This window comes from Mixophyes fleayi, chromosome 3 (genome assembly GCF_038048845.1).
Source record: "Mixophyes fleayi isolate aMixFle1 chromosome 3, aMixFle1.hap1, whole genome shotgun sequence".
NCBI lineage: Eukaryota > Metazoa > Chordata > Amphibia > Anura > Limnodynastidae > Mixophyes > Mixophyes fleayi.
Genome location: NC_134404.1, coordinates 148,244,162 through 148,259,158, shown reverse-complemented (window position 1 = coordinate 148,259,158; position 14,997 = coordinate 148,244,162). Strand labels below are relative to the sequence as shown.

At 43.0% G+C, this 14,997-nt stretch overlaps 1 protein-coding gene across 1 annotated transcript; it reads right to left on the bottom strand.

Moving 5' to 3' along the window:
- Nucleotides 1-12,260: 12,260 nt before the first annotated feature.
- On the bottom strand, nt 12,261-14,882 carry CEP43 (centrosomal protein 43). The gene has a single exon (XM_075202557.1). The coding sequence runs from the start codon at nt 14,865-14,867 to the stop codon at nt 13,530-13,532; it is 1,338 nt and encodes a 445-aa protein (XP_075058658.1). The 5' UTR covers nt 14,868-14,882; the 3' UTR covers nt 12,261-13,529.
- Between the last annotated feature and the right edge of the window lie 115 nt (nt 14,883-14,997).

Below are 14,997 nucleotides of genomic sequence, written 5' to 3'. Positions count from 1 at the left end.
ATGTGGAGTTTGTATGTACTCCCCGTGCTTGCTCCAGTTTCCTCCAACAAAACACACTAGTAGATTAATGTGCGTGTCCATCACAGTTTCTGTCCAATTACAGCAGGGGATGTGGCAAAGATGACACTTGATTTGCGTCATAAGTCCCCCACCCCGTCACTTTATTCTAGATTTATTTTAGGAACCAGGAGGTTGCCCTGCTCTCCCAAGAAATTCGTGAGTCTCCCGGAAATTCCGGGAGAGTAGGCAACTATGAAATAAATTGAAGATGATAGTGTGAGCATAATTTGCCTTTGCTTTTCTCATTTATCTTCCTACTGTACCAACTTTGGCTGAATTAATTAACATTAAAGCTGCACCACTATCCAATATATATCATTCTTGGCGACTTCTTGAAGTCGGCGTCCGGGAGCTGCCGAGGTGAGCGTGCGGGGTGGGGCTCAGAAAACCGCGTAATTTTGGCATCACCCCTGTGGCGCAATGACGCAAACATTTTACAGCGGGGGGGGTGGGGTTAACTGCCGCGATTCCCTGAGAATTGCGGCATTTTGGATCCAATTCTGCTCATGCAGGAGGTTGCCATACTCTCCCGGGAGTCGGGGAGAGTTACCCAGAATCCAGGAGTCTCCCAGATATTCCGGGAGAGTTGGCAAGTCTGCCATATATGTTTTACTAACTTAGTGATTCCCCTAGCAGGAACCCCAGGGGCTGCTATGTGCAGTCATTTTTCCCTGGGCTACATGTTTTTTTCATAATCCCAGCCGGATAAAATAAAAATATATTTTTGTACGCATGACGGGAAGTTGATCCTGCCGTATTAGCTAGGTTATTGAAGTTAAAATAATTTTTTTAGATGTTTGCAAGCTGGATGTGTCTGAGGAATGTGTCTGTTGTTAAGCAGGCGCATCCAGGGGCAGGCTGGACCGGGGGGGCAGCGGGCACCCGGACCGCTCAGTCTAGCGGCTGTTCGGGCCAACATTGACCAACTTCAATTTCTGTTTTGCTGTCAGTGAGGCATGTATGGTATCAGTAGCTGGTCCTTTTATTGACATTTTGGAGTTTGCTGGGGTACTTCTGGGTAAATTAGCTCTCAATTTAAAATTTATGACCCAATATGAGGACTTTAATTTTTTACAGTTAGGTCCTGTCAGGAACCCCTCAGCCAGTACAGCAGCACCCGGAGTCTGCTCTGACAGTCTGGTGTTCGCTGGAGCCCCTAGTGGTGGGGACAGACTTGGCCGCAGACTACAGAGGGTCGTGTGGTGTGCACTGGCTGCGGGAAACCCAGGAGCAGAGGGAAATGGCAGATAGCAAATCCAAGGAACAGGCCGAGGTCAGGGGTCACTTGCTGGGAAGAATCGTCAGAAAACACGCCAGGGGTCGAGGTCACGAGCAAACTGGAAGAACGGTAAACACGCCAGAGGTCAGGGTCACAGGAAACACAAGCAGAGTCCAAATCCAGGCCAAGGGGTCATACATGGGCAAACAGAGATCCAAAAGGCTAACAACAGGAACACAGCAGCAGGCAGAAACACAGTAACTGGAAGCTATAACCGGCTAAGCCCTCCCTGCCTTAAATACAGAAGTGAACCAATAAGAGCCTAGCTCTCTCCTAGCAGTCTGCCTGGCCACTGATAAAATAATTAAATAGCCCGCAGGCTTGTAAGCATATTGCGCACGCGCCCGGCTGCCCCATAGTGCCGGGACGCCCCGCTAAACTTACTTAGCGTCCGGACGTTGCTACGGCAACGGTCCGGTTGGCCCCGAGAGTGACGTCCCGGTCGTCATAGCGACGGCCGGGACGCGGGCAGGGGAGTCTCGGCGGCTGGGCACCGCCGCGGCTCGTGACAGGTCCACTCTTTTATCAAAAGCGCCTTGAGGTGGCGAGTGCACACCTCTCAACTGTCCCTATTTTGGCAGGACGTCCCGATGCGCAGCCCACAAACAAAAGGTACAGGGGCTTAATGGGAAAGCAGTTGTGTTTTTACCAAATATGGCCATTTGTGGGTGGATTTTGGGTATAACCGGTCGACGTTTGTGCTGGACGGGAAGCTTGTTTTATTGCTCTTTCGGGATTCTGGATGTTTGGAGCTATGCGGATGACTTAACCTATATATGCAAATGTGTGCAAATGAGACTCCTGCATTTTATGTACAAATAGCATAGTATCTCCTTTACTGATCCACAGCAGTGTGCTGGGGGATTAATCTGTATGGTCTCCACACTACTTTGTGGAAAGTTACCTAAAGCAGGTGGCCATTTTGTAAGCAGAAAAATAGCCATCTGGTTGCTGCAGTCAAGCAGCATAGGGAGCAGTTTCCTAATTCCTTATTCAACTAGATGACCTAAGGGTCTTGGCCTTGCAACTGAATTAAAACATGAGAGAACACAACATCACAATTGGCCCGAGCTATACACTGAAATCTAATCCATCCACCAATATCCCTGTGCCGCAAAAGAGACATGCCTCACCGTCCAATAAAAACTGCACACGCAGACATCTTATCCTTCTTCAAATTTAAAGAAAAACTGGATCAAGGACCTTTCCAATCACAGACTCTTAAGCAGAGAAATCAACAGTTATTATTTGTTCATCTCCTGAGCTGATGAAATTGACTTAGGGCTAGATTTACTAAGCTGCGGGTTTGAAAAAGTGGGGATGTTGCCTATAGCAACCAATCAGATTCTAGCTGTCATTTTGTAGAAGGTACTAAATAAATAAAAGCTAGAATCTGATTGGTTGCTATAGGCAACATCCCCACTTTTTCAAACCGCAGCTTAGTAAATCTAGCCCTTAGACCACAATACAAGCTGAAATGTGGGCAATCATCCACAAATGTAAAGGAAACTTAGGGTCTCGCACAGACTCATTCAAAAAGATGTTTGATGAAATATGTAATTACAAAACGACAGTAGAACAGAAGTTGACAGATGTGTGTCAGGAACTGGAAATAATGAAATAATAAATGTCCAACTAGGGCAGGCCTGTCCAACTTGTGGCTCTCCAGGTGTTGTGAAACTACAAGCCCCAGCATGCTTTGCTGGTGGACAACCAGCTGATAGCTGGAAGGGCATGCTGGGACTTGTAGTTTCACAACACCTGGAGGGCCACAGGTTGAACAGGCCTGAACTAGGGGATCAAAACAGAACAATATATGGTTAAAAAATATTCCAAAATCAGTTGACGGCGATACCCTTTCAAAATATCTCAAGGGACTACTCCAACAATGCCTCCCCAAGCCTCCATTCTCAGATTTCCAACTGGATTGCGCTGCCCATTCCACCTCCTCATGAAAGTGTCTTGCACAGAGGTAATTTCCTGAGGACAGACTTAAGAGTTTAGGGATACCACAGGCTCTGCCTGAAGCAACTCAGTCTAGGATCTTACCCAACCATGGAAATAAGAAAAGCCTTGCTTTAAGAAAGCTTAAATACTGTAATGTTCTTGGTGTTTGATACATGCTGAAAAAAAAAGAAACAGTGCTTTAATTCCTGGCTTCTCCTGAATAGGCAGGTATTAGTTTAGTGCTAACCCTGATCTCTTCAAACTGAAACCTATGTATTTATTTTTTTTATTTTTTTTTACAGCCCCTGGTGATGCCCCGCTCCTCCATGATATCCCAATAGTCAGAAAAATGTAGCTATGATAGTTTTGTCCAGGAGAAAACTATGTTACAATGCAAGGGGTGCAAATTAGTTTTTTATTTTGTTATTTTGCACATAAGTTATATACTGGCTTTTTTTCCTAGATCAGTGTACAAATAAGCTATCAAGTATTTGTGTGCTACATGAAAAAACTGCCAGTATTTTCCTTATGTGCAAACAGGGCCTGATCAGCCAATAGGCTGACCAGGCTGCAGCCTGGGGCGCTGGAGCCTGGGGGGGCGCAGCGTCACGGAGATTAATTTTTTTTTCACTGCCTTTTTTTATTTTTTTTATTCAGGCAGCGCCGGGGCCTGCATCATCGGGATCGCCCCTGGTGTAAAGGGGGCGGCCCGACTGTCACTACTACATGACAGGCAGTCTGGCAGCGATCGCTGCTAGCTGCCTGTCAGGACGGCCGCGGTAGCTTCTTACTGTGGTCACGTGAGATCAGGACTTCCGCATCTCACGTGACCACAGTAAGAAGCGCCCGTGGCCGTCCTGACAGGCAGCTAGCAGCGAGGGGAGGGGGGGCGCTGCGGCGGTAATAGCCTAGGGCGGCTGGTACCCTTGATCGGGCCCTGTGTGCAAAATAATAAACTCATTTGCACCCCTTGCATTGCAACATGGTTTTGTCCAGAAAACCTGAGTAAGAAAACTTACTTAACTTCTTGCTTAACTTTCCTTAATTAATCAGGCCCCAAGAGAGGGACGAGGATGAAATGCAGTAGAAAACACTGCAAAAAAGATGAAAACTTTGAGTCTAGGTTTGATAACAGTCTCTTTTTTTACATTGTAAACCAGCAGGGGCGCACGCAGGATTTTTAGGGGACAGGGGGGGGTTTCCCCCCCTTCCCAAAAAACAAAACAAAAAAAAACGCGAGAGAGCTGCTGCGCATGCGTCCGCGCAGCAGCTCCGTTTCGGCAGCACTGTACTATACAGCAGCCGAGGCTATGTGGGGCACTTCGTTAGCGGAGGGGAGGGGTTTCCCCCCTGCGTGCGCCCCTGACCAGGCTAGGCTTTATTCCCATACCTTTTTCAGTTTTATGCAACATTTGTTCTCGTTTGTTTTTGCAAGCATTCTACAAAAGTTCATAATGTTATATTTTATATGTTTGCTCTCTTCTCTGGAGAGCTGTCTGTGGTACTACCAGCCTGTCTTGTTGTGCAGTCACCCTTTTGTTTGGGCTGTGGCCAAACCAAAGGGTTAGAGTCCTGTCTCATTGTGTTGACTCAGCTCTGGGCCCCCAGACTCTCTCCATGCCTACCCTTTGCATGTTAGTCACAACCCGTTTACACCCCCAGCCTGCTTGCCTGGCTTTCAATTCATTCCCATGAAGACCGATTAAACCCTGCCTCCATTCCATAACAATGCAATGGAGCCAGGGTTCCATGACAAACGAAACACCAGGACTAAAGGCTTTGACATGAACACAGAATTAGCTTTTGCCCCCCCCCTCCCCCCCATCTTTCTTTCTCCCTACCATACCAATACTAATATGCCAGCATTTTTCCTCCTTTCTCAGATCCCACTTAGGGTGCTTCTACATCTCCTCAATCTTTAAAAACCTTATGTTTACAACCCACAAAAATGTTTACTATATTGCATGAACTAAAGTATTATAAGAAATGCAAACAGTAATGCCCGTAGACTTATACCGCTTCCTCCCTCTTTCTAACTTTTTTTTCTGTACCCTTTCCCTTTTATAATTTTGAAAAACAAATAAAAATGAGTAAAACAAAAATTCATAAGGCCTTTTGACAGATCCCTTTCTTTCTCACTTCATCCTCAAAATAATGGTCAGAAAAAAACACATTTATGAATCTTTGGAACGGTATTTAAGGTGCTTTGTTTCAGATTATCAAATAGACAGCAACTTTCCATACTGCAGTCATCCCAGGACACTCCCCTCACACTGCCTCCTTCCTTGGATGTTCCAGAAAAAAAATCTACAATCTCCCAATTGAAACAAATTTGGGAAGAAAAACATTCTTTACTACAGCATTAAATTTCCAAACATATATAAATTTACTGATTAACATTGTCTTAGGAGTCCAAAATTTTAAACAGGAGACATTATGGTTATTAAACATGAGCTAAAACTTTTATACACTTCATACATCATATTTTAATTATGCTGTACTGTAAACATCAATAGGATTACAACAGGCTCATTGTCATGTGATAATGTCACATGTAGCCACCCTACACCTTACACAAGTAATTTGTGGTTTTCCTGCTTTACAATGTATTCCTGGACCTTCTGTCCTGTGGTTAGTCCTTACTTCTCAAATAAACTAGCCTTTGGGACATCTGAGAAAGTTTATCTACTTGGAAACAACTTCTTTAAAAATATTGTGTTAAGGATATTTCAATTCATACAATTAAAATTATATTACAGGTAGCGTGGCCATTCTGAACAGATGTTGTTACAGTGGACTCCTTTCAGCAAAAATAAATAAATCAAGATTTATTTGGGACTTGCCTTCCTCAAACAGACCAACTTGACCCACATCTACCTGGGTAAGATATAAAGAAGTATTTTGATGCCCTAACAGGGAGCCAAGAACAAGGCACTGCTATGCATTACCATCAACAGGTCCGTGAAGCCACGGCCTCAAGTTTTGGAATATCCAGATCTTGTTGCATCACTTTACAGCCCCTACAGAACTTACTTTTATCATACTCACTGGTGGACATACACAGTTCACACCTGCTGCACAACGTTGACCTGCCTCCTGGGCTGTTTATACCCTGACCAGCCTGCCATATTGGGAACCACAGAGGAGCAACGCTGTGCTCCTCATCACAGGTCCTGAACTTCCATCCTCGCTGAAGCTGCACTGCCCATCTGTATTTTGGAGTCCTTGGACCCCTTATGATCTAGCCTTGTTTAAGTTAGTATAGCTTCTGATAAATCTGCCATTAGCTCCCTGAGACCTGTGAGCTTTCCTTTGTATATTACCACATGCAAGGCTCACATTTGACCTGCATTACACATCTCTTTTCATTGTACTGTAACCATATCAATACATACACTCACTGTCTGGATTTTGAGTCTTACAATTTACTTTTCTGATCTCATACAACAAATTTCAACAGCAGGAGTCCCTCTCCAGATTACACAAGTTGCTGAATGTGATGCTCCAATGCCACCTTCTGGCTGTTCCAACTAATTGCTGCAACTCATTGTTGTAACCAACTGCAATAAGTCACAAAATCTTCCACTGGCAATAAATGCCCTATGTTCAGATATGCATAGTTTACTTCTAACACTGAACCTATAATTGACATACCTTTGCCCAGTGCCATAAAAAACACGCTTTGCAAGCTGGGAATATCCAAAGACCCTCAGGGGGCCTGTAAGCACTTACTGACATAACAAAAACACTGTTTCATACCATTATGGCACCTAAAAAAGTGGAACTGACCAAATTGGCTCCTCCAGTAAATTTCTATGGCTCCAATGCCACTCCATCAACCTATCACCAAACCCAATCACATGCAATCTCCAAAACACCACGTCAGGTAGCACAGGTATCATCACCCAGATCGCAGGGGTGGGTTATGTATACCCGATGACAGTAACACCAACAACAAAGACAGCAACATAAAAATAATGATTAACATGACTGCGACAGTGAGTTTACATGTACAGTGGCGTAGTGGTTAGCACGTCTGCCTCACAGCATTGGGGTCATGAGTTCAATTCCCGACCATGGCCTTATCTGTGTGGAGTTTGTATGTTCTCCCTGTGTTTGCGTGGGTTTCCTCCGGGTGCTCCGGTTTCCTCCCACACTCCAAAAACATACTGGTAGGTTAATTGGCTGCAATAAAAAAAAAAAAAAAAAAAAAATTGACCCTAGTTTCTCCCTCTCTCTCTGTCTGTCTGTGTGTGTGAGTGTGTGTCTATAGTAGGGAATTTAGACTGTGAGCTCCAATGGGGCAGGGACTGATGTGAATGAGTTCTCTGTACAGCGCTGCGGAATTAGTGGCGCTATATAAATAAATGATGATGATGATGATGATAATTTAGATGTACAGCAACTCCGACAGCTCTTTTACCAGTCACCTGTAAATTTCGAATAAACAAAAGGCGATTAGGAAGGACGTCATTCTCACTGCTGACAGTGCGATTGCTGCTTTTCAGGCGGCAATGGGTGGACCCGCGCCAGAATACATGATAGAGGTGGGGGCTCCACCCATTGCCGCCTTAAAAGCAGCAATCGCACTGTCAGCAGTGTGAATGACGTCCTTCCCAGTCGCCGCCTTTTGTGTATTCGAAATTTACAGGTGACGGGTATTAGAGCTGTTGGAGATGCTGTACATCTAAATTATGGTATTTACATATATACTCACTGTCGCAGTCATGTTATTCGTTATTTTTATGTCGCTGTCTTTGATGTCTGTGCTGCTGTCATCGTGATAGTGACTACCACCGGATCGCAAAAGAGCTCTCCTCCCTTTCAGGATGACGCCCAGTTTATTGAAATCGATGGCCCTGTTACTCTTCGATCTATCCAATTCTTGTTAACCACTTTCAAAACAGACATAACTTCCGAGTTCAGAGCAACCGTTTAAAAAATAAAAACTGAATTGGCAGATCTTGGTAAGCGAGAATTTTTTTTTAATAGTATTTAAGCCAATAAAACACTGTCCAATGCGATTATAGTGGTTCCAAAACACAAAGATATTTAATTGTAAAATATAGCAGGATTTACAGCAAGCCATTATTACGCATTAAAGATGTTACAATAAAGCAGGAAAGTATAAAAACACGGAATACATGACATCTCCTATTACACTTCATCCAGGACAAGATAATTTCATGTTGTCTGTAGTCAGGATCAGAGAGGGAGAACAATGAGCCATCGTGCTTAAATGCAGCTTCAGTAAAGAAAAAACTACTGGTGATGTTACTATGTAAACAACCATCATGTCTAGGGGTCTTCATTGGCTCAGGGTTAATGATGTTCCAGTTGTCTGCTGATCATAGGCTAATTCAAAGGATTTCTCTGGGAAGGTGTGATCACCTTCCCCCAACAGCTGAAAACATGCTTCTCAAGGAAACTGACCAAAACCAGTTTTCGTACAATGTCATTTTGAACATTTAATACTTTATCTTCCATAGCTATTGATCGCAGGAATCGATCGCAAAGCCGAAAGTAGCAGATTAGAGATAGTAATGTGCAGATCAAAATGACACTAAAGTATTGGTACTTTGTGTTTTTTGCTCTGTACTATGTCACCCTGTATGGTCTCCTGTTTGTATTATGTACGGCGCTGCGGAAACCTTGTGGCGCCTAACAAATAAATGATAATAATAATAACCATGGCTTGGGGAGAGAACAATCTCTTCTTTAGCACTTCATGAAGCCAAGCAGAAGCAACATAGTGGCAGTCTCTCAACCGCTATCAAATTCAGTCAAGCAAATGGTCACTGCACAAGGTTTTTCAAATACTTATAGAGAAGTTTGGCTACTCTCAAACAGATTTAATTGCAACGGTTCAAAATACCAAGATGAATGTTTTTTCTTGCCTATCACAAAGATCTAGAGCAGAAGAAATGATGCTTTGCCAATGTCCTTGGACTTCCATTTGGGATATGTTTTCCCTCCATTTACTCTCATCCCACAACCCTTGAAGACGAAGAAGGAAGCAGTGAAAGTGATAGCCATTCTCCCATTGCCTGGGAGATACATCTAGAACAACCTTGGCCTCTCACTTTAACTGGACCCCCTGCATCAGGGACCAGTTTTGTACCAGAACCAGAGTACACTCCCCTAGATGGTGTAGAAATGTAGTAGGCATTGTCTAGCGACAAGTCTTTAGTAATGTAATTGAGGTATTGTCAGAACCAGAATTTGGCAGTGATTTACTACAGAATTTGAGGGGGGGCGTCATTTATCTTCTGCTGTACAAACAGAAGAAGCGCTCTACAATTCCTGCAGGAAGAATTAAAGACAATATTTTGCTCCCAAAATTCTGAAAGTACAAGTATCAGCACTGAGCGTCATTATCGACAGAAGACGGCCATTGAATATTTTAGTAGCACACATTAGACCCTTCTTAGCACAACGGGATCTTATTATGCTAAAGGCATTATTGTCAATTCATTTTGGGCCTTTGCAGGAAATGTCACTATTATTTAAGTATAATTCTTGGTGGCAATTACCTCTGCCAGAATAAGAGAACTGGATGTGTTATGGTGCAAAGAGACATTGATTATCTTCTGCTATGGACACACACAGCTATTCTACCTAATGTACTGTCCGATTTGCATGTAAACTATATTACTCTGCCAGCAGAGCAGAAACATGCATTAGTTAATTTATTTATTTTTAAGAAGAACAAATAATTCATAATTGTACTCAACATGGAGCCATCAGAAAAAGCCCCAACATAAATGTTTGTTCCTATATGATGATTTCTGAAGAAGTCAGTTATGGAAGTAAACTCCACTAACTGAACTTGCTATTTATATAACAGCCACACACGTTTAGAGGCATTCAAGGGGAGCGCACAGGGGGGAATTCAATTGGCCGCATTACTGCCAAAAGTAACGAGTCCTGTGTACTATTACCGCCACTAAAGTAATATTGCGCATTATTACCGTTAGTACGGTAATGTTTAACGCTGATTTCTGCTTGCAGCTGAGTCACAAGCAGAAATCCGGATTAAAATTACCATATTAACTGTAACATAGCGCAGGCCACGTTTCTTTCGGCAGTAACACGGCCAACTGATTTCCTTCCACAGTGTTGAAAAATATCTGTGATGTTACATTGCCGTGGAATGCGTTCTGGCTGCACTCCTTGGGGAATTGAATTCCCCCCTCAATGTCACATTTTCAATATGCTTGCAATGAAAATATATAGTAAACACACATACACATAGCCCTGACTATGCAATTTATATATTCCCTATTGCATTATTTTTCTTTAAAAATCACAAGAAATCGTTTAAGACTAAAAGACAAAAAAAGCAAAAACTAACTAGCAGAATATATATATTTCACAGTTAGGGCAGTTTATTTTCATTGCCACTTGACTAAAACACAACTCAAATTACATACTATTCACAGAGCTGTAGCATGCAATATCCAAGGGCAATACATTTATGCAAAAATGTATGGATGAAAAAGGCCTTGGTGAAAAACACAGATGCTAGAAATGTGCCCCTCAATTCAGTCTGCCACATAGATGTGCCCCCAATTCATAACATGTCACATCGATGTGTCCTTCAATTTATAGTGTTTCTCATACTTACCTTTGGCGATACAACTTCCGTTCCAGAAACCTGGAAGCTACTTCACTAGAGCAGCCGATGACGGACGAAACTCCATTTCGGCCATCATTGGCTACTTTAGTGACTGTGTGCCAGAGAGAATTGATCTGTGTGCCATGTCTGGCACACTTGCCTGGAGTTGATGACCCCTAGACTAGTATATAGTGGGGAGTTATTTACTGACAAATGCAAATGTGCAACAAAGCATAGCAGCCAGATCTGCTTTCATCATCTGACCTGCCATTGACTGATGAAGCTTTTAGCTATTGTCCAATACCAATGGTTATGCTGCAGGAAGCCATGATTTGGCTTGGACTAGATTAGCTGTTTATACTCTACCTAAATAAAATTATATATAGTTTTGGGGAGTTTCTTTGCTTTGTAGTTTGTTTTTTTTATGACAGATTGGGCTTTCTTTCTGAGAAAACAGGCCAGTAAATAGCTTATCAATTCATGGCCATTACATGGCGAAAAACATGTTTTAAAAAAAAAAATGTACTTTAATAATTTTTCCCTTAGCTACTTTCACAAAATTAATTCAACATGTAGAATATATCCTATATGCAACTTCTAATATTAAAAAGGCATACCAAATGTGTACTTTATTGAAGGCTTGGGGCTAGATTTACTAAGCTGCGGGTTTGAAAAAGTGGGGATGTTGCCTATAGCAACCAATTAAATTCTAGCTGTCATTTTGTAGAAAGCACTAAATAAATGAAAGCTAAAATCTGATTGGTTGCTATAGGCAACATCCCCACTTTTTCAAACCCGCAGCTTGGTAAATCTAGCCCCTGGTCTACGTTTTGAACCATAATAATAAGGACCAGTCATATTTCACCTAAGGGAGATTTTACATAGTGCATTATGCACTTTGTGGAGCAGATTCAATTGTAAAAAAAAATAAAAAATTTGGAGCATAGTGTCCCAGAACGGCCGCGAGACACTCCATGGCGATTTCTTTTAGTGAAATATCCACTCACTTTTGCTTGTGCCCCATAAAAATGAGAGTAAAAGTTAGCGTTACTTTTTACCGTATAAATAGTAAAAATGCAGAAGATTGAGGCTAATTGAATCTGCCTCTGTATGTCCTAAAAAGTACACCAATACTCCCTCCACCAAGAGATGAAATAGCTTTGTACACATATATGAATATCACAAATAACAGTTGCTAAGGATTATTATTCACTCCTGGGTGGCTTCTTCCTACGTCATAATGAACATGTAGAGCGACCTCCTGATAACAACAATGTATTGGACTCCATAAATAGATCCTAACAAATTATTTCTGTGTACTCTCCAGTGTAAATTAATAGTATTAAGACTTGCACATTCCATGAGCATTCATCATTTATTTATATAGCGTCAATAATTCTGCAGCACTGTAGAGAGAACTCACTCCCATCAGTCCCTGCCCCAATAGAGCTTACAGTCTAAATTCACTAACATACATACACACACACACACACACACACACACAGAGACTAAGGTCAATTTGATAGCAGCCAAACAATTTTGTTCTTGCTTGGCTGCAGCATAGTATTAAATGTACTTAAAATGCTCCCATAGAACTCCACTGTATTTTACCAAGCATCAACACCTGTGAATTATGCAAGAAACATTCAAATGTGAAGGCTGAGCAGAAAGGGTATGTGTAGGTTTATAGGTCAATTTGCCTACTTTTTCCCCCCATAAGTATACATACATACATACATACATACATACATACACACACAGGTGAGGTACCTTATAACAATAGTGATAACACAGACTATGAAGAGGCTGACACGATTACACCAAAGGTGCAATCCACAACAGGCTGATAATACAGAGGTTGAAAACGACACTTGAAATAGCTTCCGATGAAGGAACATCCTGGCAGGCTACAATGACATCACTTTCAAGTTCCCCACTGTCATTCTGACTGTTAAGATGGTAATTCAAGGAAGCGCCGGCTGTACAATGTTGTAGGCTTCGTAAAGAGCTATGTACAGCCGGTGCCTCCTTAAATTAGCAGTGACAGGCTCTTCCCAGTCGGTGTTGTCAGTATCATTACACTAACTACCACCGATATAGAGATAGATATATATTTTTTTCTCTTTCAAAAAACCCCAAAACATAAAATATCCTTTACATTCATAATCCTTTGCCAGCAAGTGGTGCGTTACCTGGTCTTACCCTTTGTGTTTCACAGGTGGCAATATTTTAAATGAGCAGTATTAACATTTAACAGTAATTGTGTGAAATTCTAGGACATGATATTGAGACATAATGCATCTCTGGGAAACTATATTTAAATCAGCACAGGTAATAATAAATCAAAGAAAAATAACATCACACTTCTCCCTTCATTTCTTTTTAAGCGTTTCACAGTCACTTTTAGTACTACAGTACAGGGTTCTCCCTGAAGAGAACTACATGTTCTGTAAACATGTTTCGTGTAAGGATGAAATGACACCTTGAATCATATAACACTTACTATTTAGAGGTACTTTTTATATATTTACATTAAAAAAATATCCCACACAAACAAAATAGGAAGAGAATGAAATTAAGCCATAGAAAATAGTTATATTTTGAAACAAGATAGCATCACAGTGTTCATGAAACATCTTCCAGGTAGTCTGCGACATCACTTATATGAGATATGGAATTATCCAAGGTTAGGTCCTCTAGTTTGTTGTCACTACCAGTAAGATCATCAACAGACAGATCTTCTTCCAGATCTTCTCCAATGCTGACTTCACTTTTATCTGAACGCTGACTGGTGCTATTGAAGTCATCAATATAGTCATCCTCATTACCAGCTCCTATTTCCAGAGAAGCCATTTTATCATAAGTTGTTTTTAGGTACTTTAAGGTGTTGTGTTGGGCATCTCTGTCTAAATCATTAAACTTAGGAGCCCCTGATAGGGAGCTCTGCTCTGATTTTAAAGCTAGCAAACTTGTGTGGACTGAAAGACTCCCATTGGGCTTGCTGGTCTCTTTTTTCCATCCATACGTTTTATCTGGCTTTGGTATGGGGTCATCAAAGAAAGAGTCCCCCTCAATGTCGTCCTCGTCCAATTTGGGGTCTTCAATTTCCACATGTGCGGACGGGACATCACTCAGCTTCAGCTCAATGTCTGCATTCTGGTTGTCCGTGAGGTTTGTGGAGGATGAGCCGATCCTGTCACTGTGGCTCTCAGTCCTGCTGTGGCCATCCAGCTGCCTGTGCTGGGAGTGTATGAGGTCGGAGCAGTCCTGGGCTGACACACTTCTGCACTGATTGGACAGACGTATATACATACCCAGGAACTCCTGCAAGCCGATACCATCATTTCTGGAGTCATTGTCTGCGACTGTCAACTCGGTGACATATCTGTCCAGCGTGTTCTTCTGTATATGGGGGAAGAGATCAGCAAGGAGCGCCAGTAACTCTTCTTTACCGAGTTCGCCATTTTTATCCCGGGCATATAGTTCAAACTTTGCCTGCGCTTCAGCTGTGTGGCCGGGGGACAGCTCCTGGAGCAGGGACCGGGGCCTTTCATCTCCATGTACTGCAGATTCCTTCTGCTGGTAGTGTCTGAGCAGCTCAAGGATGAGGGGACCCTTCCTCCCCGCCTCTGACAGCCCCAGCTCCCGGGCAGTGACAGCCCGGTCATCAGGTGTGTTGGGCAGGCCGGCTTCTGGCTGTAGCACGGCCAGGGTGAAGTCCAGGTGGAAGTGCTGCAGAAAGTCAGTGACCAGGCCGACAACCAGGCGGCCATCTCTAGTGCCGAGAAACTGCCGGAGACTTTCGTTGATGAGTGAGGACTTGTTATCAGCCCGCTCCTGCTCATCGAGCGCCAGGAAGACCGAGGCCCGCAGCTCCGCCTTGATCTTGTTCAGCACGCCGTTATTCTCCAGGGTGTGGATCAGCAGATCCCTCAGCTCGGTGTCCTCCTCCGCCGCAGACATCTCCCACCACACAGTAAAACGTGCTGGAACAGCGGCTCCACAGCCGGGGATAGCTGGCTAGGCTGCGAGGATCGCCGAAATCATCGAGCGTGACAACTGCTGACTCGATTCGCTTCTTGCAGTAACGTCA